We start from the raw sequence: 11981 nt of genomic DNA on the forward strand, positions 1-11981 counted from the left end.
AGAGTGGTCCAGGCTTCTTGACTTGAAGTCCAAGCCCCACCTTCTGGAACAATGCAGTCAACATATGCTACTCGGTCCCCTTATGGATCCTCTGTCTGTCAGACTTACTCCCATCCTGAGGGGCCACCTGCTTCTGACCTCGGTCCCTGTGAAGTCAGCCCCCTCCTCCCCTCCTCTGTTTAACCTTCCTTCCCTCACTTTCTCCTCCATCCTCCTCCTCACTAAGAGAGATGCTCCCTTTATCCACATCTAACCCACTCCCGGATCTCCAAATATTTGGGAGGGAAAATGGGCGGGCAGAAAGAATTTTCTCCTTGGCCTAGTCTGGTCCAGGGATGCAAAGAAGACAGTAGAAATTTGAAGCGGAAAATCAGCTGGAGCAGGGGGTGGTCAGGAAGGGGGTGAGTGACTAGTTGTTGGGGGTCTAGGGAAGGACTTTCTACGGGTGCTGAGGAGGCAGGCATGGGGAGGATCATGAGGAAGGACCAGAGGCTGTGTTCACAGGATGCTTGGGTACTGGACACAGCAGGCTTCCAGATGACATTACTTGATGCCTGCATTACAGCTGAGGGTTGATGCTCCCTCTGCCCTTCGTTGCTCCACCCCCTACTTAGGCCAATATTTATGTGTCCTAGACCTAGAGAGGCCCCTGGACTCACCACTGTCCCGACTGCACTCTCCCTGTCCCGCCTTCCCCACCGCCCGCCCCGCTGGCCAGTCCCCACGCCCACACACCCGAGGCTGCCTCATCTGGCACTGATTATCCCTGCTGCTGCTGCTGCCGCTGCTAAACTCAGCTGCTGCCTCGGTCTCGAGGACCCCAGCGCCTCTCCCCCCGGCCATGCTGCCTGCTGCCACTGCCTCCCTCTTGGGGCCCCTCCTCACTGCCTGGGCCCTGCTGCCTTTCGCCCAGGGCCAGACCCCCAACTACACCAGGTAGGTCTCTTGGCACCTTCCAGATAGCTTGAGTGAGCTTCAAAAGCCCTGATTCTTGGGGGTTTTGCCTGTGGATCCTTTCACTGACACACCACCCCCCCCAGATTTCCCGCAGCCCCCACCCTCCCCCAGGCCCCAAGTTCTCCCTCCCTGCTCCAAGACCACTGTCTCCAGCGGGGCACCACTAGCCACCATTCCCCCACCCTTTGTCCCCTGCTCTCTAAGTTTCCCCATCCTCCCAGACCCTTGGCCCCCCCCATGGAACCTGAGAGCTCCAAGACCTTCAACTTGCCTGGTATCTGGACATCTGGATTCCAGGAGGGAATTAGAGATGGTGGGGGAAGCGAGTGGGAGACTTGGGAATCAGATACTCAAGTAGTTAGCAGGAACAGGAGCAGGGCAAAGGTTGGGAGCTGGGGGACCCTGGTCTCCAGGTTCAATATGAGGGCCATCACTGCTGCTTCTCATCTCCCCGCCCCCTCCCCCCCCCCATGGCCTCGTGGCTGTGTCCACATCTGGAAGTAGTTAGGCGGCTCCTGTCCCCGACTGCCAGGCAGGGCGCGAGGGGGGAGAGTGAGGAACAGCTCGAGGAGGATTCCGGGAATTCCTGTTGGGGTGGGGGTGGGGATTGGGGGGTGTTGCAGAGACAGCCACATGTTCCTGATCCTCTCAATCCCAGCCTGGCTGGCTGAAGCTGCCGCAGACCCCCTTTCTCCCTCATCCCCCTGGCTTCCTCCCTGGCCCCTCACCCTCATTACCCTATCCTTCCCAAGCTCTCCTCCACTCATGGCTGCCCCCTCTTCTGTTCTCCAGACCTGTGTTCCTGTGCGGAGGGGATGTGACTGGGGAGTCCGGTTACGTGGCAAGTGAGGGTTTCCCCAACCTCTACCCCCCTAATAAGGAATGCATCTGGACAATAACGGTGAGAAAGACCCTCTCATCGCTACCCCCTTGTTGAAGTCTCTGAGGCCTGACTGCTAAGAGAACCCGGGTCCACCCAGCCCCTGCCGCCCTCCTCCCTGCACCACTGCGCCCAGGGAAGTCCAGGCCCCCTCCCCTCTTCACTGATGGCAGCAGCGCCCACAGTAACATGTGGCAAAGTGTCCTCACACCTTAACTCCAGGCCTGCTCTTCTACTCCCAGTTTTATTTCTGGCCCTTGAATCTCTCCACAGACCCCAGGTCTTGTCCCCTGGGCAATGAGCTCCTGCAGAGCCCGGGCCCTCTGCTCTGCTCCCTGATGGCATCCCTTCCTGTTCAGGCCCAGTGTCCGTATGAAATGCTTGGGGAAAGGGAAGTATCCTTTGCCTGGGTTGTGTGTGGCCTGACTTTGCAGGTCCTCTCCCCTGTCATCGTCGTCAGGTCCCTGAGGGCCAGACTGTGTCCCTTTCCTTCCGAGTCTTCGACTTCGAGCTGCACCCTGCCTGCCGTTACGATGCTCTGGAAGTCTTTGCCGGGTCTGGAACCTCCGGCCAGCGGCTTGGACGTTTCTGCGGGACCTTCCGGCCAGCGCCCTTAGTCGCCCCCGGCAACCAGGTGACCCTGAGGATGACTGCGGACGAGGGCACAGGAGGACGAGGCTTCCTGCTCTGGTACAGCGGGCGGGCCACCTCGGGCACTGGTGAGACTTCCCTCACCTTCGCCTTCCCCCTCTCCTGGCTCCGCCCCCGGCGCAGGCCCCACCCCCAGCCTTAACCTACCCCCCCCCCCAGACAAACCCTGCGCCCGAGAGCCTAGGGCCCCCATTACCTCCCTTACCCTTTTTCCTCACTAACTGCCCCTTCAGTCCCTCCTCCCCATCTTCTCTCGCCCCTCCCGCACCCACCCATCCCCTCTTCCAGGCCCCCCCCCAGGCGCGAGGCGGAAATGGGTCACCGACCCGCGGGTGGAATGGGCGGCCTGGGGTTACTGGGACGGTGAGTAACTGCCCGCCCCCGTCCGCAATCGGGCTCCCTCAGACGGGCGCGAGGGGGCACCCCCGGGCTGGGGGACTAGGTTCCCCCGACCCGGAGCCCCCTACACCCAGCCCAGGGCTCCCGATTGCGGTCCCATCACCCCCTCCTGGCGGCAGAAGCCTCCCCTAAAATGTTTAAGGCAGGGGCCTCGCCAAAGAGGCCTCTGGGGCTGTGCCCCAATTTGAGGGCGCCCTCACAGACTGAGGACTCCCAGCCTGCAAAGGGGACTTTTCCGCCGGGCGGGGGAGATGGGATCTCCCAGGGGAAGAGGAGCGAGGTGGCCGCGGGTCAGGGGGAGGGGCGAGAAGGGAGCGTGTCCAGCCAAGTCCTCCTCCCCCTTCCACCGCCTGACTGGGCGCCCGGCTCCAAGACTCCCCTGAGCGCTGGTCCTCCAAGCCCCCTCTCTGCTAACCAACCCCCTCTTTCCTACCCCTCTTCTCATCCCCTCCCGCTGAGACCCAGACGTCCGAGCTTCCAGCACCGGCTTCCAGCCTAGAGCTCTCCTCGAGCTGACCGAGGGTCTCCACCGCCTCCCACCCCCACTCCTTTCTCCCCTCCCCAGAGCACCAATTTTGCGGGGGGCGGCTGGAGAAGGCCCAGGGAACCCTCACCACGCCCAACTGGCCCGAGTCTGATTATCCCCCGGGCATCAGCTGTTCCTGGCACATCATCGCTCCCCCGGACCAGGTACCGATCCCCAGCCCCGGCTGCCCTCGGGGACCCAGGCGGCGTCCTCCAGCATGCAGCCAGCAGAGATTAATTGACCATCTGCTATGTCCCGACCAGTAAGCTCGCGCTGGTGGGGAGCAAAAACAGACCCAGAACTGCTTGCACTCAAAAAAAAATGTAAAATTACACCTGTGACGGTCTTACCAGAGTGAGGTACACGATGCTGATATATAAACGGTGTTGTGTGTGTGTGTGTGTGTGTGTGTGTGTGTGTGTGTGTGTGTGTGTGTAGGCGGTGGAGGTGGATGCTGGGTCTGTTCCTTGAGAATGAGCCAGGACTAGACCTTGCCGACGACGGCAACAGACGCCACTGAAAGGTTCCCCTGAGTGTGTGATCCTCCGAGTGGTGGTGAATGCTTTAGCGGGGGGGAGGGGAGATCTCCAGGGGACGCGGGAGTGGAAAGAGGAAGCTGTGGCGAACTTCTGGGCTTCCGGAGGCGACGCGGAGTGGAGGAGGAGAGAGGTGCAGGGCTTCCGCGCCCTCAAGCCGCCCTGGGTCCTGCCGCCAGGTGATCTCGCTGACCTTCGGGAAGTTTGACCTGGAGCCCGACACCTACTGCCGCTACGACTCGGTCAGTGTGTTCAACGGAGCCGTGAGCGACGACGCCAAGAGGCTGGGGAAGTTCTGCGGCGACACCGCCCCGGGGTGAGGGGGCGGGACCTGGGTGGACGGTGGGCCGGGGCGTCTCCAATTCCCCAGGGGAAACAGTGGTGGGAACCTCGCGGCGGTTGGGAGGGGCCAGGCTTAGCTGAAGAGGCGGGATCTGAACCCGGAGCCCCCACACTGGTGGGCGGAGCTAGTAGGAAGCCAGGCAAAACGGGTCCGCGGATCCAGAGGCGAGTAGGTCCTGCGAATCAAGGAAGCTGGTACAGTCAACCCCGGGCAGAGGTCACAAGGCCCGCCTGACGCATCCCCCGCTGCCCTGCCACCCGCAGTCCCATCTCCTCGGAAGGAAACGAGCTCCTCGTCCAGTTCGTCTCTGACCTCAGTGTCACGGCCGATGGCTTCTCCGCCTCCTACAAGACCCTGCCGCGGGGTGCCGCCAAAGGAGAGCAGGCCCAGAGCGCCGGGGAGGATGCCCGGTCGGGTACCCCGATCCTCAGCCCGGGCCCCAAGCCCGGACTCCCATCTGAGGAGAAACCAAAAGCCTCGTCTGAGGCCCAGGCAACTCCGGGGGGCCCCGGTGAGTCTGGGAAGGGGGAGGAAGGGGACGCAGACTGAAGGCAGCCGTTTCAAAGGTCTCCTTTCTGAACTCATTCATTCACTCATACATCACTCACTGGTGCCTCCTCTGAACTGGTACTGGGTGCTGGGGCCCAAAGCTGGAAAGAGCTCGGAATGGGTCCTAATCAATGAGGCCGTTATGGGGAAAGTGGCACTTCCTACCCGCTGCGTAGGTCGCCCTCCACAAACCGCGTCCCCCTCCCTCCTAGATGTGCCCAGTGTCCCCTGCCCAAAGCAGTGCCGCCGGACAGGCACCTTGCAGAGCAACTTCTGTACCAGCAACCTGGGTAAGAAGCCCCATCTCCCAGCTTTGCTCGTCCAGCAGCTCTCACCTCCCTCCGGCCCTCAAATCCCTCCTCCTGGTTCCAGCCCTGAGCTGGCCTCCTCTCTCCTCACCGCTCACCCCCACTCTCCCACAGTGGTGACCGCAACAGTGAAGTCCATGGTTCGGGGCCCAGGGGAGGGCCTCACTGTCACTGTCAGTCTCATTGGTGCTTACAAAACCGGTGGCCTGGACCTGCCTTCTCCACTCACTGACACTCCCCTGAAGTTTTATGTGCCCTGCAAGCAGTGCCCCCCCATGAAGAAAGGTAACAGATGTGGGTGAATGGGGAGGAGGACTTTGCCTCATGAAAATGATAGAATCTGAAGGACTCTGATGAGGAGGTATATCTACAAGGTCTCAATAACACACTCTTAATCCCTCCCTCCCCTCCCCCAGGAGTCAGTTATCTGATGATGGGCCAGGTGGAAGAGAACAGAGGTCCTACCCTTCCTCCAGAGAGCTTCGTAGTTCTCTACCGGTCCAACCAGGACCAGATCCTCACCAACCTCAGCAAGAGGAAGTGCCCCTCCCAACCTGTCCGGGCTGCTGGGTCCCAGGCCTGAAACCCAGGCCAGCTTCCCAGCCCCTAGCCCTAGGGACTCCTTTCTTAACCAAATAAATGTTTCTTGACTGAGGAAGGGGTCACATCTCCATTTATATGGTTGGGGGGCCCATCTAGGAGAAATCATTCATTTGTTAAATGCGACAGAGGTTTACCGTAACAAAACAATCTTTCAAGAATGTAAGACCTTGTCACCCCTTTGCTCAAAACTCTCCCATATATATTTTTTAAGTTATTTGTTTTGAGAGGGAGAAAAGGGACCACAAGCAGGGAAGGGGCAGAGAGGAGAGCCAGAATCCCAAGCAAGCAGGCTCTGCGCTGTCAGCACACAGCCTGGCCCGATGCGGCGTTTCAGTTCACGACCATGAGATCATGACCAGAGCCACATCAAGAGTCGGCGCTTTAACCGACGGCCCCACCCAGGCGTCCCCAAACTCTCCCATATTGTAAACACACACACACACACACACACGTAGTGGTAACTATAGAGAGGATGGACATGTTAATTAGCTTGATTGTGGTCTTTTCACATTGTGTATGTAAATCCAAATATCAAGTATATCTTAAATGTATACAATTTTTATATGTCTAAGCTATCTCAGTAAAGCTATCAAAGCTTTCAAAAAGCTATCAAAAGAGAGATAAAGAAAACCTCCCATAGTTTCCCATTAGTCTGAAAATAAAAGCCAAAATCCTACCGTAGACTCTGAGGCTCCAGGTGATCTGGATCTAGCACCTCCCTCCCCCCCCCCCCCCCCCCCCATCTCATCTCTGTCTATTGTCTCCTTTGCAAGCAAGTGCTTTTCCAGTCTTGGTGACTCCGTGACCAGTTCTAGTACCCTTCTGGTTGGGGGTTTTGCCTTTGCCATCCCCTCTATCCAGAATTCTCTCCACTGATTTCTCATGGCTCATTTCCTAACTTCAATCAGATCTCAGCTCAAAGTTCATCCTAGTCACTTATTCATTTGTTCATTCCAAATGGCAGGCACTGTGGAATGAACCAGAAAACAAAACAAAGTCTCTGCTCTTGTGGGGAGGAGAGCACATTCTACTGGAGCGGAAATACACAATAAAATAAACATGGTGTTGGGGCACCTTGGTGGCTCAGTCAGCATCTGACTCTTGATTTTGGCTCAGGTCATGATCTCACAGTTTGTGGGTTCAGAGTCTGCTTGGGAGTCTATCTCTGCCCCCACCCCATTTGCTCTCTTTCTCAAAAATAAATAAACTTAAAAAAATAAGAATAAGCATGGTGTCAAGTGAAACTATGCTATGAGAAAAACAGCCTAAAAGTATAAAGGGGTTCTACATTTGATGGGGTGCTCAGGGATGGCTTTGGGATAAAATGAACTTTGTTTTTGCTCTACTGCTAACCAATTATGTGGCCTGGGGTGAGATTCTTCACCTTGCTGAGGCCATTTGGTTTGTGAAAGGAGTTCACAAGATTCAGTGGGATGATGCAAGTGGCAGGGTTGGCAAACCCTACTTCCTTGTGCATATGTGAGTGATTTCTGAGTCCCATGAAGGAAAGGAAAACTCAGGAGAGGAGCCGTGGGCTGACATCCTGATGCTGGCAGGCTGGGTCTGCAGACCCAGCGGGGTTCCTGCAGGACCAGCCAAAAGGGTCCTTGGCTTCCCGCAGGAAGGAAATCAAACAGGAGCCAGCAGTAGGTGAAAGCAGTTTATTGAAGACAGACAGACAGAGAGAGAGAGAGAGAGAGATAAGGACTGGGTGTCTGGAAGACTTGGAAAGGAAAAGACCATGAGTCTCATCTTTTCTTGGGGTCTGGGGTTTTCACTGGCGATTGTACTCTGTGCACATGCCTTCTCAGGCATCCAGGAACTGGTCAGAACAAGGATAGGGTCCTTCTTAAGCCACTCGTTCCCTGAGGCCTGGGGTCTTGGCGTGGAGATATCTAGTGCCAGTGGTCTGGAACAGGCACTTGATGGCCTGCCAGGTCATTCCTTAAATATCGCCTATTGTGCTGGGAGACTCCAAAGATATCATTATCTCTTTGTCCCTTACAAGGAGAACATGTGTTTTTGCATTACGAGGCATGTGTTGAGTGGGGTGGGAATACGGGGTCCTAGCAAGAATAGAAGCCAGAAAAGAAGCAAAGGAAAAACACGGCTTTTTTCCCTGGGGTTCCTTCAGTTTCCCTGTCTCAGTCAGAGTCCAACTGGAAGCAACCTCCCAACCAGTACTATGGAAAACGGCTATGATTGCTGCAGAGGCTTGTAGGAGAGCCTAGGACTAAAGTAAAGAAAGAGGGCTTCCCTGTGGGATGCTGATTCTAGTGATTTGGAGGTCTCATTGGGGAGGGAGGAACAAAGCCCGAGCTCCAATCAACCTGGGTCCCCGTCCGGTACCTCTGAGTTCCATCATTCGAGCCGGAGTCGCCCGTCAAGTTTTACGTCACTGGGATCAAACCAATCACGTCTTTAAGTGCACCAATCGGCGTATGCTTACGGCGGAAACGAGGTCGCCCTAGCCAATGACAGGGGCCGTACGGCGGAAGTGTAGAAATGGTCTCTTGGGAAGATGGCAGCCTCAGTCCGGCCACAAGTTGATTGGCAGGTGCGGTGACCAGAGGGTAAGCCTTACAACCCAAGCGGCTGTTTGGAGGCTGAGGTACGAAAGGGCTGCGGGCCGAGCTCAGGGAGGGTTCGGAGGCACTTATATAAAGGTCTCCGGAGAGCTAGAGAAAGGGCGGCTCCAGAGGGGGCGGTGCGGCAGGCGAGGTCTGGCCGGAGAGCACGGACGCCCGGAAAGGGCGGAGCCTGCGGCGGGGCGGGTGGAGCTTTTGGAGCTCGGGAGCCGGGCCAGGAGACGAGGCCCGGGTTGGGAGCAGCTAGGGGCAGGGTTTATGGGGTGGGCGGGACCATGAGGTGGGGCCTGGGGCGGGGCCTAAAAGGACCCGGGCCGAGCTGGAGAGGGGAAGGGTTTGGGGGGACTGGGCCTGGTCTGGAGGAGCCTCATCCAGCGGGTTTCCGACGCGGCGGCGGCAGCATCAGACCAGGCCCTGTCCCCCGATCTCATTCCGACCCCTTTCTCCTCTCTCGCTCAACAGCTCTAGACTCCAGGCCCTGTCCCCTGGGCTCTGCCTTCGGATGTCCCACCGTACACAGCCTGCATGCGCCGTGGGGCGCCCCAGGACCAGGAGCTGGTGGGCCCGGGGGCTCCTGCGCGGGGGTCCCGGGGCGCCCCTCCTACCTCGGGACTTGTCCCGGTCCTCGTCTTTCCCCCGGACCTAGTATTCAGGGCGGACCAGCGGAGTGGACCCCGGCAGCTGCTGACCCTCTATAACCCCACGGGAGCTGCGCTTCGCTTCCGAGGTGAATGGATGGGCACCTCATGCTAGGGATCTGGGTCTGGGGGCAGGACACCAGGGGACTGTGTGGGGCTGGAGGAGTGTGATGAGCAGGGTCAGATATCCAACTTTGGCAGACTGGAAGAATCAGGTCCTGTGCTCTGGGGTAGAAGGCAAGAGGGACTCTAGTGTCCCTCCCTGGGCAAGCTTGTGTAGGGTCTCTGAAGCAATGGTCGGTCTGTGTGTGCATTTATCCCTCAGTCCTGTGCACAGCACCTGCCAAATATACGGTGTTTGACGCAGAAGGATATGTGAAACCTCAATCCTGCATTGACATGTGAGTTGGGATGGTTGAGGGGACTCGCGGGAGCCAGGGGTTGCAGCTACCTTTGTCTGAATTACCGCGCCCATGCCCTAGGGCTCAGACCTGGGTCTCTTCAACCTTTTCCCCCACCTCTGTCAGCATCCCTAAGAGAAAAGCTCCTGGGAAGTGGGCCTGGATCCACTTGGATCACTGCCTGTCATTCACTTCCTCACAATGGGCCTCTCTCCTATTTTGGGACCAGTGTGATTCGCCACGTGGCCCCCATTCCCAGCCACTATGACGTCCAGGACCGCTTCCGCATTGAGCTGTCTGAGGAGGGAGCTGAGGGTCGAGTGGTGGGGCGCAAGGACATCACCTCGATTCTGAGGGCCCCAGCCTACCCTCTTGAGCTTCAGGGACAGCCTGACCCAACGCCCCACCCAGGGCCTCCTTCCTGGACAGCACCACCCACGGCCAGACACTTCCCGGAGAGTGAGTTGGGGGATGGGAATTCTTGAGTTCTTGAGCGTTACCCTGGAGATGCACCCAGTTGGAGTGGAAGGGGTCTTCTGGTTCAGTCTTTTGCTTTTTGGCAGAAGCATTCCTAGGAGTTGAGATTTCATATCAGGTTAGTCAAAACACAGACTTTTGTAGCTTTCCCTGGTTTCTGGCCTCTACTTAGAGGGAAAAGTTCTCCCTTGGCTCTAACTTCAGTACTTCCTATCATGTGCCAGCTTAGTTCAGTTCAATATGAAACCCATACTGAAGCACTATGCTGTACCAAGTTGTGGGCTGCATATGGGAGACAGAGTTCCTTGCCTGACAATCTTGTCCACAGGAGTCAGTAATGAAGGCAGGGTGAAGAGAAAAATATGCTGAGGGACCAGAGGATAGAAGGTTTCTTGTAACTGTGGGGACAGAGGCTCCAGGGAAGAGACGACACTTGCAGTATGCCCCCTGGAAGGCAATAAGAAATAGACACACCTCCCATCTCCAACTTTCATCCTGGAGGATGGTGGGCTGGGCAGGAGGGAGGCTGGAGCTTCTGATGAGCCAGGCTTGTTTCCCAGACCCCCATCCACAACTGGCCACCAGCTCCTTCCTCCTCTTCTTGCTGACGGGCATAGTCTCCGTGGCCTTCCTGCTGCTCCCGCTCCAGGACGAACTTGGCAGCCAGCTGCCCCAAATCCTGCACGTCTCCCTGGGACAGAAGTTGGTGGCGGCCTACATCTTGGGTGAGCACAGTAGTGGCTAGGGGCGTGGGGGCCATGAGGAAGGCTAACAGAGCCCCAAGGCTGCTCATTCGGTCTTTTGCTCTTCTGTCCTCCTCCTCCAGGCCTCCTCACCATGGTGTTCCTTCGGACCTGAGCTCCCTGCTCAACTTTTACCCACCTCCTGGGGCAGAGATGTGGATGTATACATGAGACAGCCACTGTGATGCCCCTGCTTTGTTTCAACTCCTACTCCCTCTTCTTCCTGCCCAGCCTCTCTCCCCAACTACCCAGGGATTTGTATTCATTTTCCTAATTGAATAAAATAAATTTTTGAAATTAAACTAAGAAATGTAGGAAACAAGCCCCTTTCTTCCCACTTCATTCCTCCAGTTCCTCCTCCCATCCTCAGGGGACCTGGGGCAGTGAAGGGACCCAGTGAGGGTTCTAGTCCTGGTGCTGCACCAGAAGAAAAACCTGTGTGACCTTGAGCAAGTCATTGAACTTTTCTGAGCTTCTATTTCTACTTCTAAAATGAGGGAATTGGGGAAGTAGACTTTTTTAAGGTCCCCTTTAGCTCTAAAATAGGGTCCTTTCCCTAGGCTGATGTACTTAAACAACAAACAAACAAACAAATGCTGCCTAATCCCACCTGCTGTAGACATCCAGTTTCAGTCCTTTTTTTTTTTTTTTTTTTTTTATTAAGTTTCATTTATTTATTCTGAGAGCAACAGAGGCAGCACGAATGGGAGAGGGACAGAAAAAGACGAGGGAGAGAGAGAGAGAATGAGAGTCCCAAGCAGGTTCTGCACTGCCAGTGCAGAGCCCAACATGGGGCTTGATCTCATGAAACTGTGAGAACATGACCTGAGCTGGATGCTTAACCAACCAAACTACCCAGGTGCCCCATCCAGTCTCATGCTCTTGAGCCATCAGAGCCTCTTGCCAGGGTTTCCTAGATGCTTCCAGTACCCAGAATCCTTTTCTGCCTTTTTGACCCTTTATCTGCTTTTGTCTCTTCCTTTATGACTTCAACTCCTGTGAGTCAGAAACACCAAGGTCCCTGCCAAGACTGGGGAAAATGGGATTGCCTGACATAACTTCCAACTCAACCAGGCAGGAGAAACTAAGGCACAGGAAAAGAATAGGATCCTCGAAAGGTAGGTGTCCAGCCCTCTCTCAGATGCAGGGCAAGGGAGAAGAAAGGAAGAGGGGCAGCCAGTGACACTGGCAGATCGTTGATTGGGGACAAAAATCAGCAAGACAATGTTAAGACAGACTCCGTCTGTTCTCTGCTTGTTGTCACATCTCTGATCCTCTTGCCTCCTTCTAGAAGGACCTTACTGATGACATACCCCCACTCCCCCAATCCAGGATAATCTCCCTATTAGTTTGCTAGGGCTACACAGACGGGGGCAGGGGGG

General features: G+C 56.4%; 2 protein-coding genes across 6 annotated transcripts; both read left to right on the forward strand.

The window, feature by feature from the left end:
• The first annotated feature begins 336 nt into the window (after nucleotides 1–336).
• On the forward strand, nucleotides 337–5804 carry PCOLCE (procollagen C-endopeptidase enhancer). Of its 3 annotated transcripts, XM_045462257.1 has the most exons (10): nucleotides 347–936; nucleotides 1750–1858; nucleotides 2298–2556; nucleotides 2777–2851; nucleotides 3453–3577; nucleotides 4129–4265; nucleotides 4556–4803; nucleotides 5054–5131; nucleotides 5264–5434; nucleotides 5566–5804. In XM_045462257.1, exons 1-10 carry the CDS (start codon nucleotides 842–844, stop codon nucleotides 5730–5732), a joined length of 1464 nt encoding a protein of 487 aa, XP_045318213.1. In that variant the 5' UTR covers nucleotides 347–841; the 3' UTR covers nucleotides 5733–5804. The 3 variants fall into 3 exon arrangements, with proteins under 3 accessions (XP_045318212.1, XP_045318213.1, XP_045318214.1); XM_045462258.1 differs by lacking the exon at nucleotides 2777–2851 and having other exon boundaries at nucleotides 410–936; XM_045462256.1 differs by lacking the exon at nucleotides 2777–2851 and having other exon boundaries at nucleotides 337–936; nucleotides 5054–5434.
• Nucleotides 5805–7507: 1703 nt separating this feature from the next.
• Nucleotides 7508–10905, forward strand: MOSPD3 (motile sperm domain containing 3). Of its 3 annotated transcripts, none has more exons than XM_045462281.1 (6): nucleotides 7508–8309; nucleotides 8803–9067; nucleotides 9304–9379; nucleotides 9609–9838; nucleotides 10417–10581; nucleotides 10683–10905. In XM_045462281.1, the coding sequence occupies exons 2-6, from the start codon at nucleotides 8866–8868 to the stop codon at nucleotides 10712–10714; spliced, it is 705 nt and encodes a 234-aa protein (XP_045318237.1). In that variant the 5' UTR covers nucleotides 7508–8309; nucleotides 8803–8865; the 3' UTR covers nucleotides 10715–10905. The 3 variants fall into 3 exon arrangements, with proteins under 3 accessions (XP_045318237.1, XP_045318235.1, XP_045318236.1); XM_045462279.1 differs by having other exon boundaries at nucleotides 7509–8325; XM_045462280.1 differs by lacking the exon at nucleotides 7508–8309 and adding an exon at nucleotides 8526–8572.
• The last annotated feature ends 1076 nt before the right edge of the window (nucleotides 10906–11981 follow it).

This window comes from Leopardus geoffroyi, chromosome E3 (genome assembly GCF_018350155.1).
Source record: "Leopardus geoffroyi isolate Oge1 chromosome E3, O.geoffroyi_Oge1_pat1.0, whole genome shotgun sequence".
Taxonomy (NCBI): Eukaryota; Metazoa; Chordata; class Mammalia; order Carnivora; family Felidae; genus Leopardus; species Leopardus geoffroyi.

What these genes read in the sequence shown, in the direction of transcription:
- PCOLCE (XM_045462256.1), top strand. Translation starts at nt 842, where the DNA reads ATGCTGCCTGCTGCCACTGCCTCCCTCTTGGGGCCCCTCCTCACTGCC. An exon ending in AATGCATCTGGACAATAACG is followed by an intron (nt 1,859 to 2,297) that starts GTGAGAAAGACC and finishes CATCGTCGTCAG; the next exon opens with GTCCCTGAGGGCCAGACTGT. An exon ending in TCATCGCTCCCCCGGACCAG is followed by an intron (nt 3,578 to 4,128) that starts GTACCGATCCCC and finishes TCCTGCCGCCAG; the next exon opens with GTGATCTCGCTGACCTTCGG.
- MOSPD3 (XM_045462281.1), top strand. Translation starts at nt 8,866, where the DNA reads ATGCGCCGTGGGGCGCCCCAGGACCAGGAGCTGGTGGGCCCGGGGGCT. An exon ending in CCTCAATCCTGCATTGACAT is followed by an intron (nt 9,380 to 9,608) that starts GTGAGTTGGGAT and finishes TTTTGGGACCAG; the next exon opens with TGTGATTCGCCACGTGGCCC. An exon ending in GGCCAGACACTTCCCGGAGA is followed by an intron (nt 9,839 to 10,416) that starts GTGAGTTGGGGG and finishes CTTGTTTCCCAG; the next exon opens with ACCCCCATCCACAACTGGCC.